Raw genomic sequence first — 14,995 nt, 5'->3', positions numbered from 1 at the left:
AGCAGCTCATCCAGCAGTGGCATTGACAAAGGGGCTTCTCTGCTTGTACTTCACTAAGGTGGCAGATCTGCACGATACGGTCGATCCCGAATAGAGACAACACACATCAAGCCATGATTCAGGCCGAATTAAGTTTCGAGTGATGGAGTGGTTCCCAGGTACCGATTGAGGCCGCGAAAACGCCCTTATTTTAGCCGGCACTGTTGCCCCCTTTGGATCTAATTTACTCTGGAATAACTGCGTCGTGGCGAGCATAGTTTCTTTCAGTGTTCTTCAATTATTTTCTCCGATAAGACATCTTCAGTGTGAGGTTCTAACACACATTTGAAAACATTGTGGGTTTGACAGCACGATGATTGGCGGGGCGGGGGGGTGTTTCACATTTGTGTACTGTCGGGGGTCCGCACTAAAGGCCACCTTGCAATGAATGCAGAATTTTATAATTGCGGAGTGCAGCTGTCGACTGCCGTTCGCTGCGAACAGCGGGCGTGGAACACGGAATCACGACGGCGAATGAGCCGCCACCCGTGAGAGCCCGCGACTCCGAATGAGCCGCTCGGCGAACAAAGCCGACAACTTCAGCGGCCATCGCTTCTTCTCGGTCGGCTCTCGGCAGGAATCGCCCCCTTCGCTTGCACCGCCTCCTCTTGCCTTTTTTTTGCCCGGGAATCTCGAGGCGCCTTTGCGCCTGGCGAGAAGTGAGTGTCCTAAACGTCAACCAATTCATTCCCCGGGGTCGCTTCCAGCTCGGCGTGGCCACACGCGGCCCTCCCATCCCCCACTTGGCATGAAGTGTGGGGGGGGGGGCCAAAGTCACGTCCCTTCACGGGACTTTGGGGACCCCGGTGGGGGGAGGAGGGCGGGGAAGGGGGGTGCATGTGGGGGGAGGGCGAGCGGGGTGGGGGGGAGGGCGAGCGGGGGGAGGGGCGAGCGGGGGTGCATGTGGGGGGAGGGCGAGTGGGGGGGCCGAGCGGGGGGTGCATGTGGGGGAGGGCGAGCGGGGTGGGGGGGAGGGCGAGCGGGGGCGAGGGGGGGGGAGCGCGAGCGGGGGGGGAGGGGCTGAGCGGGGGGGGAGGGGGCTGAGCGGGGGGGGAGGGGGCTGAGCGGGGGGGGGAGGGGGCTGAGCGGGGGGGGTGGCTTGCGCGCGGGGGGGGGGGTCCCGAGAGGCCCCCCACAGTAAAGTCTGTAACAACCCAAGTACTGTGTTAAACTGATGTGTTAAAAGTATCGGGGGCTGGATCGCACATTTCACACCGACCACTGCCCGCAAAAATCCCCTTAAGAGAAGGAACTGTTGGGGCAAGTGCTGTTAGCGAGCACCTATGAAGGCCGAAACGGTACACGAGGGGGGTGGGTGGCCAGCACCACACCCGACCGCCTTTGTCTCCCCAAGTGGCGATGTTTGCACACCGCGCCGGGTACTCATTTGAGGCCGAGTTGACCTAGAGGAGGAGGCCCGGGACCAGTTAAAATAATCGGTCACAGATGTTGCGGGATTCGAACTCGTGTAGCCGCGCTAGTCGCAGACAGCAGCTGTTGACACGAGCACCGTTACATTTTGATTTAAAGCTTTCGTGACTGCAGGGATTCATATTCTTGGTTCTTTCGGTAAAGTCACGTAGAAGGGAAATAATAAAATTATTTTATTGTTTTCTATTTTAATTATTTTATTGCTTTATAATTTCATTATTTTATTTCCCTTCTATGTGATTTTTCGGTAAAGTCACGTAGAAGGGAAATTGTATTATTTTATGATTTCCCTTCTACGTGACTTTACCGAAAAAACCAAGAATACGAGCACTTTTGTTGTGTTCCACGCCTACTAACTACGCACAGAAGCCGCGGTCCACTGCCAGCTGAACCAGACAAGACAGCGACCCCGTGACCGCAGACAGAAGCGATGGGCGAGAGCGGGCCGGAGCCTGCGGCCTTGCGCGCCTGGGCTGTGCTTCCGGCGGCGGGGAGCGGTGAGCGCCTGGGTGGCGGCGCTCCCAAGCAGTACCGCGCCGCTCTCGGCCGGCCCCTCATCGCGCGCACGCTTATCGCCTTCCTCAGGTCTGAGCTTGCTTTTTTGGCGCCTTGATTTTGTTTATATAAAAAAAATGTCTCGGGAAATGACGTCACCCTGACGCGTAGGGTCTTTCGCCGTGTTGGTGACGTCACCGTAGTCAGGATTTTGTTGCGAGATTTAAGGTGACGTCATTGATTTTCTGGTCTCCTTTATGCGTGACGTCACAATTCCCTTTTGCGTTACGTCATAGATTGGTGTGTGGCGTCTAAGATTTCCGTTATGAGGCCAAACCAATCGACGACCAAATTAAAAAGCGGGGTTACGGAAAGGTTTCTCTACCATCGGCAACGTTATCAACCAGATTCCGGAAAACACTCGTGAATTTCATTTACCACTGCGCTTGGCTTTTGTAAAAAAAAAACATTCGTAAATAACAATGCCATAATATAGTTTTTTTTGGGTTCGATCGCGTATATATACATTTTATATACATTTGAGTTAGATCACGTAAATATAAATTTTATATAAATTTATGCCATCTAACCCAAAATCACCTATATTATGGCAGTGTTAATTTATATAAAATGTATATTTACGCGATCTAACCCAAAAAACCTATCTTATGGATTATATTGGTCGCGAAAGCCTACGTGTTAAACTAAATAACACTGGCCTGAAAATTTAAATATATATATCGGCGACGTTTCAGGCAGTGGCTCTTCTCCAAAGCACAATTGTGCTTTTGCACTGCTGCCAACGCAGAATCACAATAATTAGATTAGTTTTTGTTGTCTGTCTAAATTCATTTTACTCTGGGGAAATTAATTTAGTCATCAACACTTATAAAAGCAAGACCTCAGTTGAAATCGAAATCATACATTCGTTTTGAAACAAATAGACTGATTGATACCAAATAAATATGAGAACAGTTACACTTTAGTTCTTTTGGTAAAGTCACGTAGGTATTTATTTTATTTTCTACCTACGTGACTTTACCGAAAGAACCAAAGAGTATGGATTCATGCAGCCACGAAAGCTTCAGATCAACAATGAGAACAGTTGTCGAGCACATGGACCCGCGCACTCCGCTGCAGTAACGAAGGCTTTTTGTCGAAGCCCCTAGTGAAATGTTCTTCGTTCATTTCTTGTAAAACAGCTTCAGGCCGAAATATTCTTTCCCAAATAAACAAAATCAATACTAAAAACATTCTTCCTTGTCAATGACTGACTGCTGCTTTCACTCTTCAAAATAAATATGCTCATCGATCTGTGTAGACTGGAGATGCGTTTGCATTTAATTCTCAATGTGAATCCGTATTGCTCTGCATTCGGTGGATTAATTTTGCGTGCACTTTTTGGCCATTGCGAGACTAACTAAACTAAATGGCGACGGCTTGAGAGATGGTGACGGCTTGTGGAAGCCATCATCCAGCAGTGGATTGATCATGGCTGATAATGCTGTTTGTGGTTATGAGAGATGGCACTGACCTGCAGGTCACCCTTGAAAAAAAGCTTTTTAGCTCAAAGGGCCTATCCAGGGTGAGCAAAAATAAGCAAATTAATGAAGAGGTCTTCATCCAGCAGTGAATTGAAAATGGTGGATAATGATAATGATGTTGGTTATTGTGAGAGATTGCAATGGATTGGTTAGGCATGCATCCGAACGTGTATTAATCATAGCTAACGATGGTGTATACACGCGGTTGACCGTGTGCATATATACCAATTTGTGTGTGTGTGCAAATCCGTGTGTTTGTGTATGCGTGAATTTGTTGTGGTGGCTGATGACGATCGATGTGCTTGTGGTGTCTGTGTGTGTCTCCTTGCGGGGCCCCCCCAACCCCCCTCCCCAACATCTCCTCCCCAATCCCCCCCAAACCCGCCGCCGCAGCACGCCGTGGATCGAGCACGTGGTGGTCGTGGTCGCAGCAGACCACATGGAGACCCTGAGTTCGTTCCTGGAGCGTGATGGCCTGACGTGCGAGGGCCGCGTGACGCTCACGCAGGGAGGCACCACGCGCCACCGCTCCATCAGGGCCGGCCTGCACGCGCTGGCCCGCCGGCCCGGCACGCGGCCGCACGTGGTGATCTTGCATGACGCCGTGAGGCCCTTCGTGGACGTGGAAACGCTGCTGTCAGTGGCGCAGGCCGGGCGGGATGTCGGGGTGGGTGGCACTAGTCTCCGGAGTGGTGCGGTGCGACGTGTCGTGGTGCGACGAATCTCACTGTGACCCAATGATCCTGTAGCAAAGGAATCAACTCACTTGAAATGTGGTGAGTTCAAATCGTATTCATAAACTCGGCTTCTAATCCCTCCAGGGTCAATCAAATATAAACTATTTTAAAACTATAAAAAATAAATTCCCTTCAACGTGACTTTACCGAAAGAACCAAGAAGATATAAAAAAAAATTTTTATCCAGTAAGGCCCACTGAGCTACATAGCTCTTTTTCAAAGCGACCTGGCCACAAATGTTAGCTGAACGAAAAGTGGCTTATGTGAAAATGTATACCAGCCAAATTCTCTAAACACACGTTTCTAAATGTGGAAGGAAAAACCAGAGGACCCAGAGAAAAATAAACGCGACCACGGGGAGAACATGCAAACTCCAAATATACAGGCATCAGGCTCAGGATTTAACCCACGACCTCCTGTATACCAGGCGAGGTAGTTAACATCTTGCCACCGTGGTGTTCTGGAAAGTCAATTGTATGGGCTTTGGACAAACATGTCTGTTATTGGAATATGGAAGTTATACCACTGGCTGAGGACTACCATGGAACTTGAGGCAGCTTAATGCTTGATTGAGCATTGAAATACTTTAAAATTACTGCCATTGGATTCTCGCCGCCCGACTAAAGCACTTCAACATGTTAAAGTACATGTTAAAGGATAATAGCGGATTATGTTTATTTTGGTTGCGGAAAAGACAGACTAACATATAGGTTTGCTGTATTTAGCTGGCGAGCCAAAACGCTTGTGGGTTTTAAATCCTCAAGCTGTGTAATTGAGGCAGTGTGAGATCACTAAAGTAGCAAAAAAAAAACATTTGTTTTATTATCAGTTTGTAAATATTTGGATAAGCCATGATAAATGCCCTGGGGTGGTGGGTGTTGGCACAGTGGTTAGAATGTTGCTGCGCTATGAGCTCAGCATTCTGAGTTTGATTCCCAGCCAAGGCTAGTGGCAGGTTATACATCAACCAGTCTTCGCAGCTACCCCTGAGCTTATTTGCACTGACCAGCATGGTGAAATGTGGTCAAATATTGCCCATGACTAACTTGGTTTGGAGAGCCTATGGTCCAATTGTATGAGAGGCCATGATGTTCAATGCAAGTGGTGCAATTGGATACATTTACTTAATGTACAAAAATCTGATTACCCGGGCATTATTCCTTCTAATCCAGGGCTATACACACTTAACAAAATGCAAAATCTACCAAAACAGCTTTTCATTAACTAAAAACCAGGACAGTGACTCAATAATAAAACAAAAAGTCCAAAAAGATTCTGACAAACAACAATGAACCCCACGGATTATGGTGTTCATGAAACCGGGGAGCAGAGGAGACTTATCAGTAGTAAAAGATGCGCACCCCCGATGTGCAATTGCTCTCACTGGGGAGAAAAGCAGAAACATTGTCCCAATTTGCTAGCAACAAACTGCTCCCAATTTCTCAGACATCAAATAACAGACGTGACAAGCCATAATCAAGCCGCAGCTCCAGCGCACCTGCCGAGATAAGATGCGGCGATAAGCGGTGCAGGCGTATTCATTAACACGTCGAGAGAGCCGTCTTTCTGGCGACGCAGAACTGACTGATACGCCCACACACATGCACTCTGCGTGCGTACAAAAGGAATGGAGAGAGATTACCTTGGCCACCATTGATTCTCTGTGGGGTTTTTTGTGGCTTTTTTTCTGCCACTGCCGTCGCACCACAAGCATCACGGCGATTATGTAAAAGGTCAGACCGTGGAGTTTGTGAATTTAATCTTGACGAATCGGGCACAGGGCAATGCACATCCTTTAATTGCAGGCCTCCGTGATTCCAGAAATGCTTTCATGGGACTGTGTTATCTGCTCCCGCGTTGCTCCGCAGATGACGCAGTCTGACATGGGTGAATAAATTGTGATTTGGAGATCGTATTGTCTGCAAATAATGCAGCCCTAATTGCGTTTGTTGACAGGTGCGATATGACTGTGGTAATTCACTGGAGGGGTTCATATTTACCCAGCATAGGGTGTTTTTTTTTAAGTTACACGCTGCTTTACGGACACGTTCGTTACCATTCCTCCCACGCCGTCATAAGTCGCGGGAAAACAACTGCACGTTGCAGTAAACAATTTTGTCAGAAATTGGGAATGCCCATGAGAAAAAGGTCTGTACATTCCGTAGCCACTTGAGTGATCGCATGTTTATATCGTTGAAAGCCTTAATCCACCGAACAGCGAGATTAAGTTGACCTGGCACAAGCCTTGGTTTATTGGTGTTTATTCCATCTTTGACGGCTGTTTGTTTTCAGGGCCGATGTTCATTTGTCTTCAGGGTTTCTTGCACTTGCTTTATAATTATGGTCGTTTGTTGTATGTTTTAAGGCAAAGTTTAAAGGAAATATTGTGCAAATCCACTTGGTCCTGGCTGAATATTAACGACACCAGAGCAGAATTTTCAGTCGCCTTCTCGATGCATCGCAATCTTTGTAACAAAAATTTTACTTATCTATTCACGTTTTCAAATAATATTTGATTTCCGCGACTAAAGATTTTGGGAGAATATGAATACGTGCATGATATAGTCTTAAGTAAAAACTTGGGATTTAAGTTTATCGTCCGCTTATTATAGATGCTCACATTGCATGGAGGAATCCACACAGGCACACGGACATAAGCAAGCCAATGTTATCTCGAAGGAGCGGAAAAGGGAATCAAGTAGATTAGAGACTAATCCGTCATCTCTTGCAGTCATCGTCAACAATGAAAACTGGTGGACTTGGTCAGGATGCGTGGCTTACGTAATTTAATTGGCAATCGGATTGACGCATCAGGAGATTAATTGCTGTAAGAGAGAGCGCGCAAGGGAAGCACTGAGATTTTTTGGAGAGGTGACATCATAGCATGCAGCATTGAGATGGGTGGTGTTATCAGCATTGGGATGCCTTGTATATATGTTGAACTTCCTTTGCACCGTACTTAGCCAACCGTGCTAATTGGAGGTGCGGGTGAAGGACAACAAACTGAACATAAAAAAAAACAGGTCTAAGGAAATAAGTTTTAAATTTTGATTTAAAAGTACATAGCTCCAGTGGCTTCCTAATATCGGAAGGAAGATCATTCCAGACGGCCACAGAAGTGCATCTGAACGCGTTCCTTCATCAATAGATGATAGTTGTTTTTTTTGTAGAGACTTCTGTCAATCCGCTGATGGATGGGGGCCTTCCCATGCTAGATTAGTCATGGGGAATGTTTAACCATACTTTGCCACGCTGGTCAGTATGGTTTGGTGAAGATGTTTAGGGGCGTGGGCGGAAAAGAGGGGTGGGGGGGAGGGGCACGCAGGAGCAGTTTAGAGATGACTCGCCAGCAATGATTCGGACTCGGTTTGGGGATTTTATAGCGAAGTGTGCCAACCACTGTGCTATCGCTGCCTCACCCCATTTGTTTAAGTTATTGCATCACAAAATATGTTAATCGTGATTTTGTGACCACAATGTGATGAATTGCATCTCTATTTCCTGTTTGTAAGAGGTTTGCAGTGGTGGGAGACAGCTAGTTAATGTAGCTGTGTTGGTTCTGCATCAGCTGCAAGCAATTTGGCTTTCTTTCAGCAATAGAATGGCTTCTTGTGGCTTGTTTTTTTTTAAATCACCTCCAGAAAGTGTAGAACATTCCTTGCAGACGGAAACCAGGCAGTTTGATTTCTGGAGCAAACGACAGTAGTGGTGCGGCGGTTAGCACACTGCGCTATGAATCCGGCGAGATTAGTTTTATTCCTGACCACGGCTGGCATCAGTGGTGAGTGATATCTGAATCGTGCCTGCCCCAAACCAACCAATCTAAACTGACCGGCGTGGTGAAGTATGGTCAAACAACCCCCCCCCCCATTCACTAATACACATTGACCAGACTGGCCTGGTCAAGGTTGATCAAACAACCCTCATAATCGACACAGTGTGGAAAGGTCTTCATCCACCATTGAGCTGACAAGGGCTGTACGTAAAATTAGCAGGCACCTTATCGATGTGTCAGCTCATCGATTAAGCACAATGTTCACTGTCACCATATGTGCATAGGTCTGTTCATGTAAGTAAGACTTGATTGTTTAAGGTGTATGGAAATTATCACGTGTACATTTTTATATTAAGGCTAACGGTGGAGATTAAACTGCACAAACGTGGCCGAACAAATGAGAAGCAACGAACAACTCGGTACAGGGAGGCCTTCATCCAGCAGTGGATCGACACATAGCCGTAAATTATAATTTGAAATACAAAGGTGTGTCTCTGACCACACCACGTCCTCGTGTGCTGTACCTGCCTTAATAGATCCTTGCTCATGGCACTTGACCCAACAGTGGGTAAAACTACACAGTGAATCTTTGTCTCTTTGTGTATCAAGGACTGGCATTGAGTCTTGGTGTGATGACGCACACGCATACGCACGCACGCACACATGCATGCCACACATGCCACACGTACGGTCACAAACGCACACAGCACAAAACTGAATTCTGGCAGGCAGAGTTCTGCCATCAGCGATGTAACGGAGTGCAATAATGCATATTTTGATGTGGTATACTTGACGGTAAATTTGTGTGTATTTATTTATTTTGTGATTTATGCGTATACACGGGATGTTTCTGTGCACATACTTCTTTTTTCTTTGTGCATGCACGATAGCGGACGTGCATTCAGTTTCCGCGCACTCTTTTCGCGTGTCTTTGGGGAGTGATGGCGCAGTGGTTAGCGTAATGCTTTATGAGCGTGACCGAAGGTTGCATTGTATTCCTGTGTGTAAGTGGGTCTGTGTGTGTGGGGAGTGGTAGTGTTGTGGTTAGCCTGCTGCGCTACTAACCCAGCGACCCAGCCATCACTAGTGACAATTGTCTAAACTGGTCCTGGGCCTCCTCCAAGTCGACTCAGCCATAAATGGGTACCTGTTGCGGTGTGTAAACATCGCCGCTAGGGAGACAAAGGTGGCCAGGCGTTCTGGCCACCCACCCGCTCATGCGCCGTACTGGCCTTAATAGGTGCTCGCAAATAGCACTTGGCCCGACAGTCTGTTTAGGCTATACAGGGGATCTTTGTCTTTGTGCGCACAGGCGGCCGGCATGGTGCGACCGCTTGTGTCCACGGTGGTGAGCGTCTCGACGGATGGCACGCTGGACCACGTGCTCAAGAGGTCACACTACCGCGCCAGTGAGATGCCCCAGGCGTTCCGCTTCGACGTCATCTACGACGCCTACGAGAAGGTGGGGTGTCCGGGCCACGTGCCGCTCAGTAAAGAAATAACTGCCGAACATCATCATCATCGTCGTCATCATTTTGATCAGCCATGACCTGTCTCATGTGGATGGGAGGCTTCCCAAAGGCATCGCCATTTCTCGCAGTCCTTTGACGTAACAATTCACTCGGTACCTCCATGTGAGATAATATTATCACTCCATCTCTGTGATGGACGTCCTCTTGAACGCATTCCCACCCTTGGCTGCCATATTGTCGTTAGTTCCGACCACCGGCCATTGTGCCTTATAGCCATGACGTGCTCTGTCCAAGGCCACTTACTTTCTCAACAGTCAACATGATTTCTTTATAACACTGTGCTCTCTAATCCGCGTGTTCCTCGTTCTATCTGTCAATGTAATTCCAGTCATGCCTCTGTCCATATTTCTTTGTGCACTGTTCAACTTTCGTTCCGTTTTCTCTACCACCGTCCGTGTTTCTGATCCATGGCACAGCAGATAGTACGCACCGACATGGTGCTCTTTAGCACGTCACTTTTTATGATCAGATTCAATTTTCCTTCTTCGGGACCTTTATTTGGTTAAATTCGTCTGTTGTTAGCAGTGTCAGTGGCTTCATCATGAGCGCTAGAGACACATAAACTCACACAGAGACCCATATACTCACACAGACACCAATAGACTCACACAGAGACCTATAGACTCGCACAGAGACCTATAGACTTACACAAACACCTACTGAGAAACTATAATGCACTGGCAGTGGCTTCATCACCATCATTATCAGCGCTTACTCCAGCAGGTGGGCGCATGCAGCCCATGTAGCTCCCAGGAGAACTGGTCTGGTGGAGCCCAGCGATGGTGGTGCATCGTCATCCCATGTTGCCTTTGGGTTCTATCCATCAGTTATTCCTCCTGCACGCTTTATCACCCGAGGCTGATCACTTTACGTGGGGTTTATAGCTACCCCAAAGTGTCGCCATGTGATTCATACAGACAACTTCATAAGAAGTCGTCTGTTTATAAATGTGTTGTCTGGTTAACGGTGTTTGTGTTGAACATGACAGGCACTGGCGGTCATTTTGAACGTTAGGTTAATGTGACCATTGGTTTTGGTCATTTAAATGACAGCAGTGGATGAGGAATGCATTTCGCAGTTAAATACAGCATCATACGTTTTACAAGGGGATATGAAGGCACCTGAGTGGAATGTTTCTCTTTGTGCGTTTGTGTATTCATGTTTAACAATAGACTGCTGTTTACAAAGGCTTTTGTCCCAAACGTAACTTGTTAAAATGCAAAGCAGACTTTTGTAATGTTCCTAAACTGCCAATCAATCAATCTTGATGCCGGATAGTTCAGCTTACATTCCTTTGAGATTTCACAACTGCTTCGAAATGTAAAAGGAACAGAGCTTAAATACTCCGTATCATATGTTTGCAAAGCTTTAATGCCGTAAAGATAAACCCGAGAAAATATCTTGACTACGCGGCCAGGAAAGCAGCACATTTGGCTTTGTTACAATACCAAACGGAGCCCTTTCGCAGCTTGGACACAGTTTCAAGTTTTTGTTTTGTGATGTAACACAGGAATTTTTTTAAAGAACAACCAAAAAAAAAGTCTAAAATAACTTCCTGTTCTCGGCTATACGGCCCCGTGTGTTTGTTTTGACGCAGAGATCTGAGCATCGAATCAAGCAGGTGGAAAGTTCCTTGGGTGTTTGCCACCAATAATTCCGCAACGATTCGCCTCGCCGATATCACTGCCGACGTTCATGACCCCCTATCGCTGGCCTGCTTTGTGGTGCATTTCAAATCATTTGTCTAGCGGCCATGCAATCACAGCCGCTCCTTTGTGTCGCCTCGTGAATATGGCTTGCCATTGTACGACAACAGTAGCCCCTTGTGTGCGTGGGTGTGTGTGCATGCGTGCGTACGTGTGGCGTGAAATACGATGTATTTTTTGCCGTCTTTTTTTGTGTTCGTAATTTTATTTTTTTTGTTTGCATTATCAAAGTTATCTTTATTTTCGTTCTGATAGTACCCTACATTTCTCACAGAGTGTCTGCCCTCGAGAATAAGGGACTTATCAGCCATCAAGGCAGGCTCCAATTGCAGGTCATGCAGTAGTTAAAACAAAAACAAAATACGATCGTTCTAACGGTGATATAAGATATTTATTTCTTGGCGTGCTCTTTACATGTTTTCAAAATCTCATTCAGGATCAACAAAATACAATGTTTATTGCTTATTTATCAAATTTTTCTTCATTTAAATAAATATGATGATATGAAAGCTTCAGGCTGCATCTACAACTTTCTTGCATATCCTTATAGAACAGCAGTTTAAGATTCCATATATCATGTATACAGGATGGAGCATTGGCACAGTGGTTAGATGGCTGCGATTTAAACTCACTAGCTGAGTTCTATTTCTGGCCATGGTGGGGTGATTGAGATGTATATATATTTGGCAGGCAAACGCATTGGCTTAAATAATTTGGCGTGACTGAAAAAAAACATCACAAAGATAATTAAGGCTTACCTTTGTATTCAGACTGCAAATATAACAAACACAGTGTCTCAATATGGTTCCCTCTAGTACCCAATTAGTGCAGCAAAGATGCTTGCCAGTGATGAATAAATATCGTTTGCTCGCCATTTCTGAGTGGTAGAGGAAGCGTCGACATCTCTAATTGCAGTTCGAGTGAGAATGCCGCCGTGGGTTTGTTTTAAGATAAAGCTGTCTTTCAATTGCTCAATGGAAGGTAATTACGAAGCTCCGCGACTGTGACAATATTATTCTGGAGTGAAACGCGCAGACGCCTTCCTTCGGGGGAAAAAAAAACGGTTTCAAGATGCACACGGGCCCCGACGGCCTGCGTTGCAGTTCCTCTCCGCGCCAGCCGTGCATCATGGATCAACTCGTCAACCTTGATGAAAGCAGCGGCAGCAGCAGCGCCACACTCAGACCTATGCCAATAGTGCCATTCGCAAATGTACATCTCCACTGTAGAACTTGAGCCATTGGTGAAAAATCCACATTCCCCTTGCAGGGACGGTCTATCAGTAGGATAACCACAGTTAATTTCCCAAAAAGCGGTGATCATTTTATAGATCCCCCCGAGGCAGGATGGGTTGATTCGAGACCAACAATTCAGGATTATTAAAAAAAACTCACTCTCTTCCAGTGCTCTATGAGAGGGATGGGACCTTTTCTAATGATGCTGCAGGTCTTGGGAACTCACCGCACTCTTTCACGTTCGCCAGTTGAGTGCCCAGTTTTTTTTATCCCGCCTGAAAACATATGAACAAGAAGGCTTTCAGGAGCATTCAACTTTAGACCAATGATATATTTATCGGATTTTAATCTCCTAATTGTTGTTTTTTACAGTAACTATCGATCACGGATGTGGTTTTGATCCTGGGAGGTGCTACGTAAATGGGATGGTGTCGTTGTTGATTATTTTTCAGTTTTTAAAATATATTTCTGTATATAGTCAATGGTGATCGGACTGAGACTATCAGCTCACACTACTTGAGATCCCGGTTTTGTCAGGCTACCTGGATTTTCAGCAGACCCGTCGGTGCGGTAATAGTCCCCGTGCATAACTCGTGCTGCGAGTAGCGGTATTCACGCCAACTGGAATTAGTCGATAACCATTGTAAGCAAGGGGAGGGCGGTTGTGTAGTGGTTCACGCACTGCTGTACAATCCCAGCGACCTGAATTTGTTTCCTGCTCATGGCTATAACATCAGTGAACCAGTCCTGGGTCCATCCCCCAACCCCTTCACTAACCCTTCATTACCAGAGTGGTGACGTATGCTCAAACAACCCCGATAGCTTCGCACGGACGGCTGTGAATTAATGAAAGAGGCAATTTTTTCCACGTTTACTCAAATCCTTTGTAGCTTACTCCGGTGCATGGTGACGATGCGCTGTTAGTGCAGCTGCACTCCTGTCAGTGCGTTCGGCCGATCGGTTACGGCGAGATTGGCGCTCGGTGAATAAATAAGCGTTTGCTCTCCTGATGTTTCAGAGGCATGGAAAAAACCCCAAGAAAATACATTTTCATCGTTTGATGCCAAGGTCGCGCAAATGGGGCCCTCCACTTAAACGTGTGACGCAAGCGGAGAGACACGTTCGTGTGACGTGCTGATTGTCACATGCCAGCTCGAGAGGCAAGATAGTGCAACATAATGGGGGCTTCTGGAGAGAGCTCACCACCCACGTGGGGCCAGATAAAGGGCATTCTTGTTAATGTCATAAAATCAGCGAGCGATCTGGCCGCCGTACTCACATTCTGTGTATTGTGTAGGTGGGAAAAGTGAAAAAAATATCCGTAGATTTCACGGCCAACGCGATTGCAAAGATAAAGAATTGATTTAATTTGAGAAATTGTTTGGGGTGTGGGGGCTATTAATTTGTGTTTCAGCAAACAACGTTTGGATTGGACTTTGTTGAATAAGGGCTAGCGAATTGAGAGATAAACAGTGAAATGACCCATTCCTCTTCCCAGACTTCCCTTGCTCGCTCAGTATTTTTGACAAGTTTAAAGCAAAAGCATCCCAGTAGTTATTGTATTTTGCGGTATACTGATCTGTGTTACAATGCTCCCAGTTTGATCATTATCCTGTATCAAACGTCAACGTTAAGTCCCCAATCAGTATAAGTGTAGTGAGTCCAGCTGAGTCGCAGACGTTGTCTGAGGAGCAACACGCTTATTAACTATTTGCACAACATACTCCAGGGCTATTAACACAACATACCCGTGGGTAGTGACCGCCCAACTAACCACGCTACGGCGGAACTAGACTTGGTTTTACTATCCCGGTCCGGACCACAAGCTGGTTTCCGGACCGCGTGGCTGGAGGCTTCTTCAAGCTTGACGTGGATCTCCTGCCTCTCCAACAGTAAGAACCCCGAGCCCCTCACAGGGCCTCCCTTATATCGGGCGGGCTGGGGCTGGCTCCGCCTCTCGCCCCGCCCACCTTCTCGATCTCTCACCCTTGCCCGAAGGCTCTCGAGAGTTCTTCCCGGACCACGTGACCACCCATTGGCCCCCTCCACCGTTGGATCCCCTCCAGTATCATCCGGTCACCTGCCCCCAGGTCAGCCAGAGTATCATGCCCCCAACGTAATCCTAGCTCTTTCTCAACGGGAGCCCGCACCGCACGCTGTGCGTGGTGCCACCGCGCTTAACCAGCGTTCACCCAAGCCCCCACTGGGACTGGTACTACACCCCGTGTCCGGGGTGTACACACAACAGTATACATCCCGCCGTGGCCTCGCAGGCCCGGCACCACACAGTGACATTCCCAGTCATTACATAAGTACAAGAATGCACTTCTCCATACTACTGAGGCAGAAAGAGGAACACGTTGATCAACGATCATACACAAGTTAGAGACATCAATGTTGACCGTTAAGAACTGTAACTGGGCTTGGGCAGGACATGTCGCTTAACGAAACGGTGGCCATTGGCCGCGACTAACGATGGAATGACATTCAAAGAAGGAAAT

General features: G+C 47.0%; 1 protein-coding gene across 3 annotated transcripts in view; it reads left to right on the top strand.

The window, feature by feature from the left end:
- The first annotated feature begins 517 nt into the window (after positions 1–517).
- The window catches only part of CRPPA (CDP-L-ribitol pyrophosphorylase A), a 55,781-nt gene continuing 41,303 nt past the window's right edge, over positions 518–14,995 (top strand). The window contains exons 1-4 of one of the 3 annotated variants that reach the window (XM_078595176.1): positions 518–698; positions 1,837–2,055; positions 3,903–4,176; positions 9,334–9,483. In XM_078595176.1, coding sequence (XP_078451302.1) covers positions 1,901–2,055; positions 3,903–4,176; positions 9,334–9,483 — 579 coding nt within the window. In that variant the 5' untranslated portion in view covers positions 518–698; positions 1,837–1,900. The remainder of the gene's footprint in view (positions 699–1,836; positions 2,056–3,902; positions 4,177–9,333; positions 9,484–14,995) is intronic. The other 2 variants (XM_078595158.1, XM_078595167.1) reach the window with 2 other exon arrangements.

This window comes from Lampetra planeri, chromosome 1 (genome assembly GCF_965212315.1).
Source record: "Lampetra planeri chromosome 1, kcLamPlan1.2.h2, whole genome shotgun sequence".
Lineage (NCBI taxonomy): Eukaryota > Metazoa > Chordata > Hyperoartia > Petromyzontiformes > Petromyzontidae > Lampetra > Lampetra planeri.
This window is presented reverse-complemented; position numbering and strand designations above follow the sequence as displayed.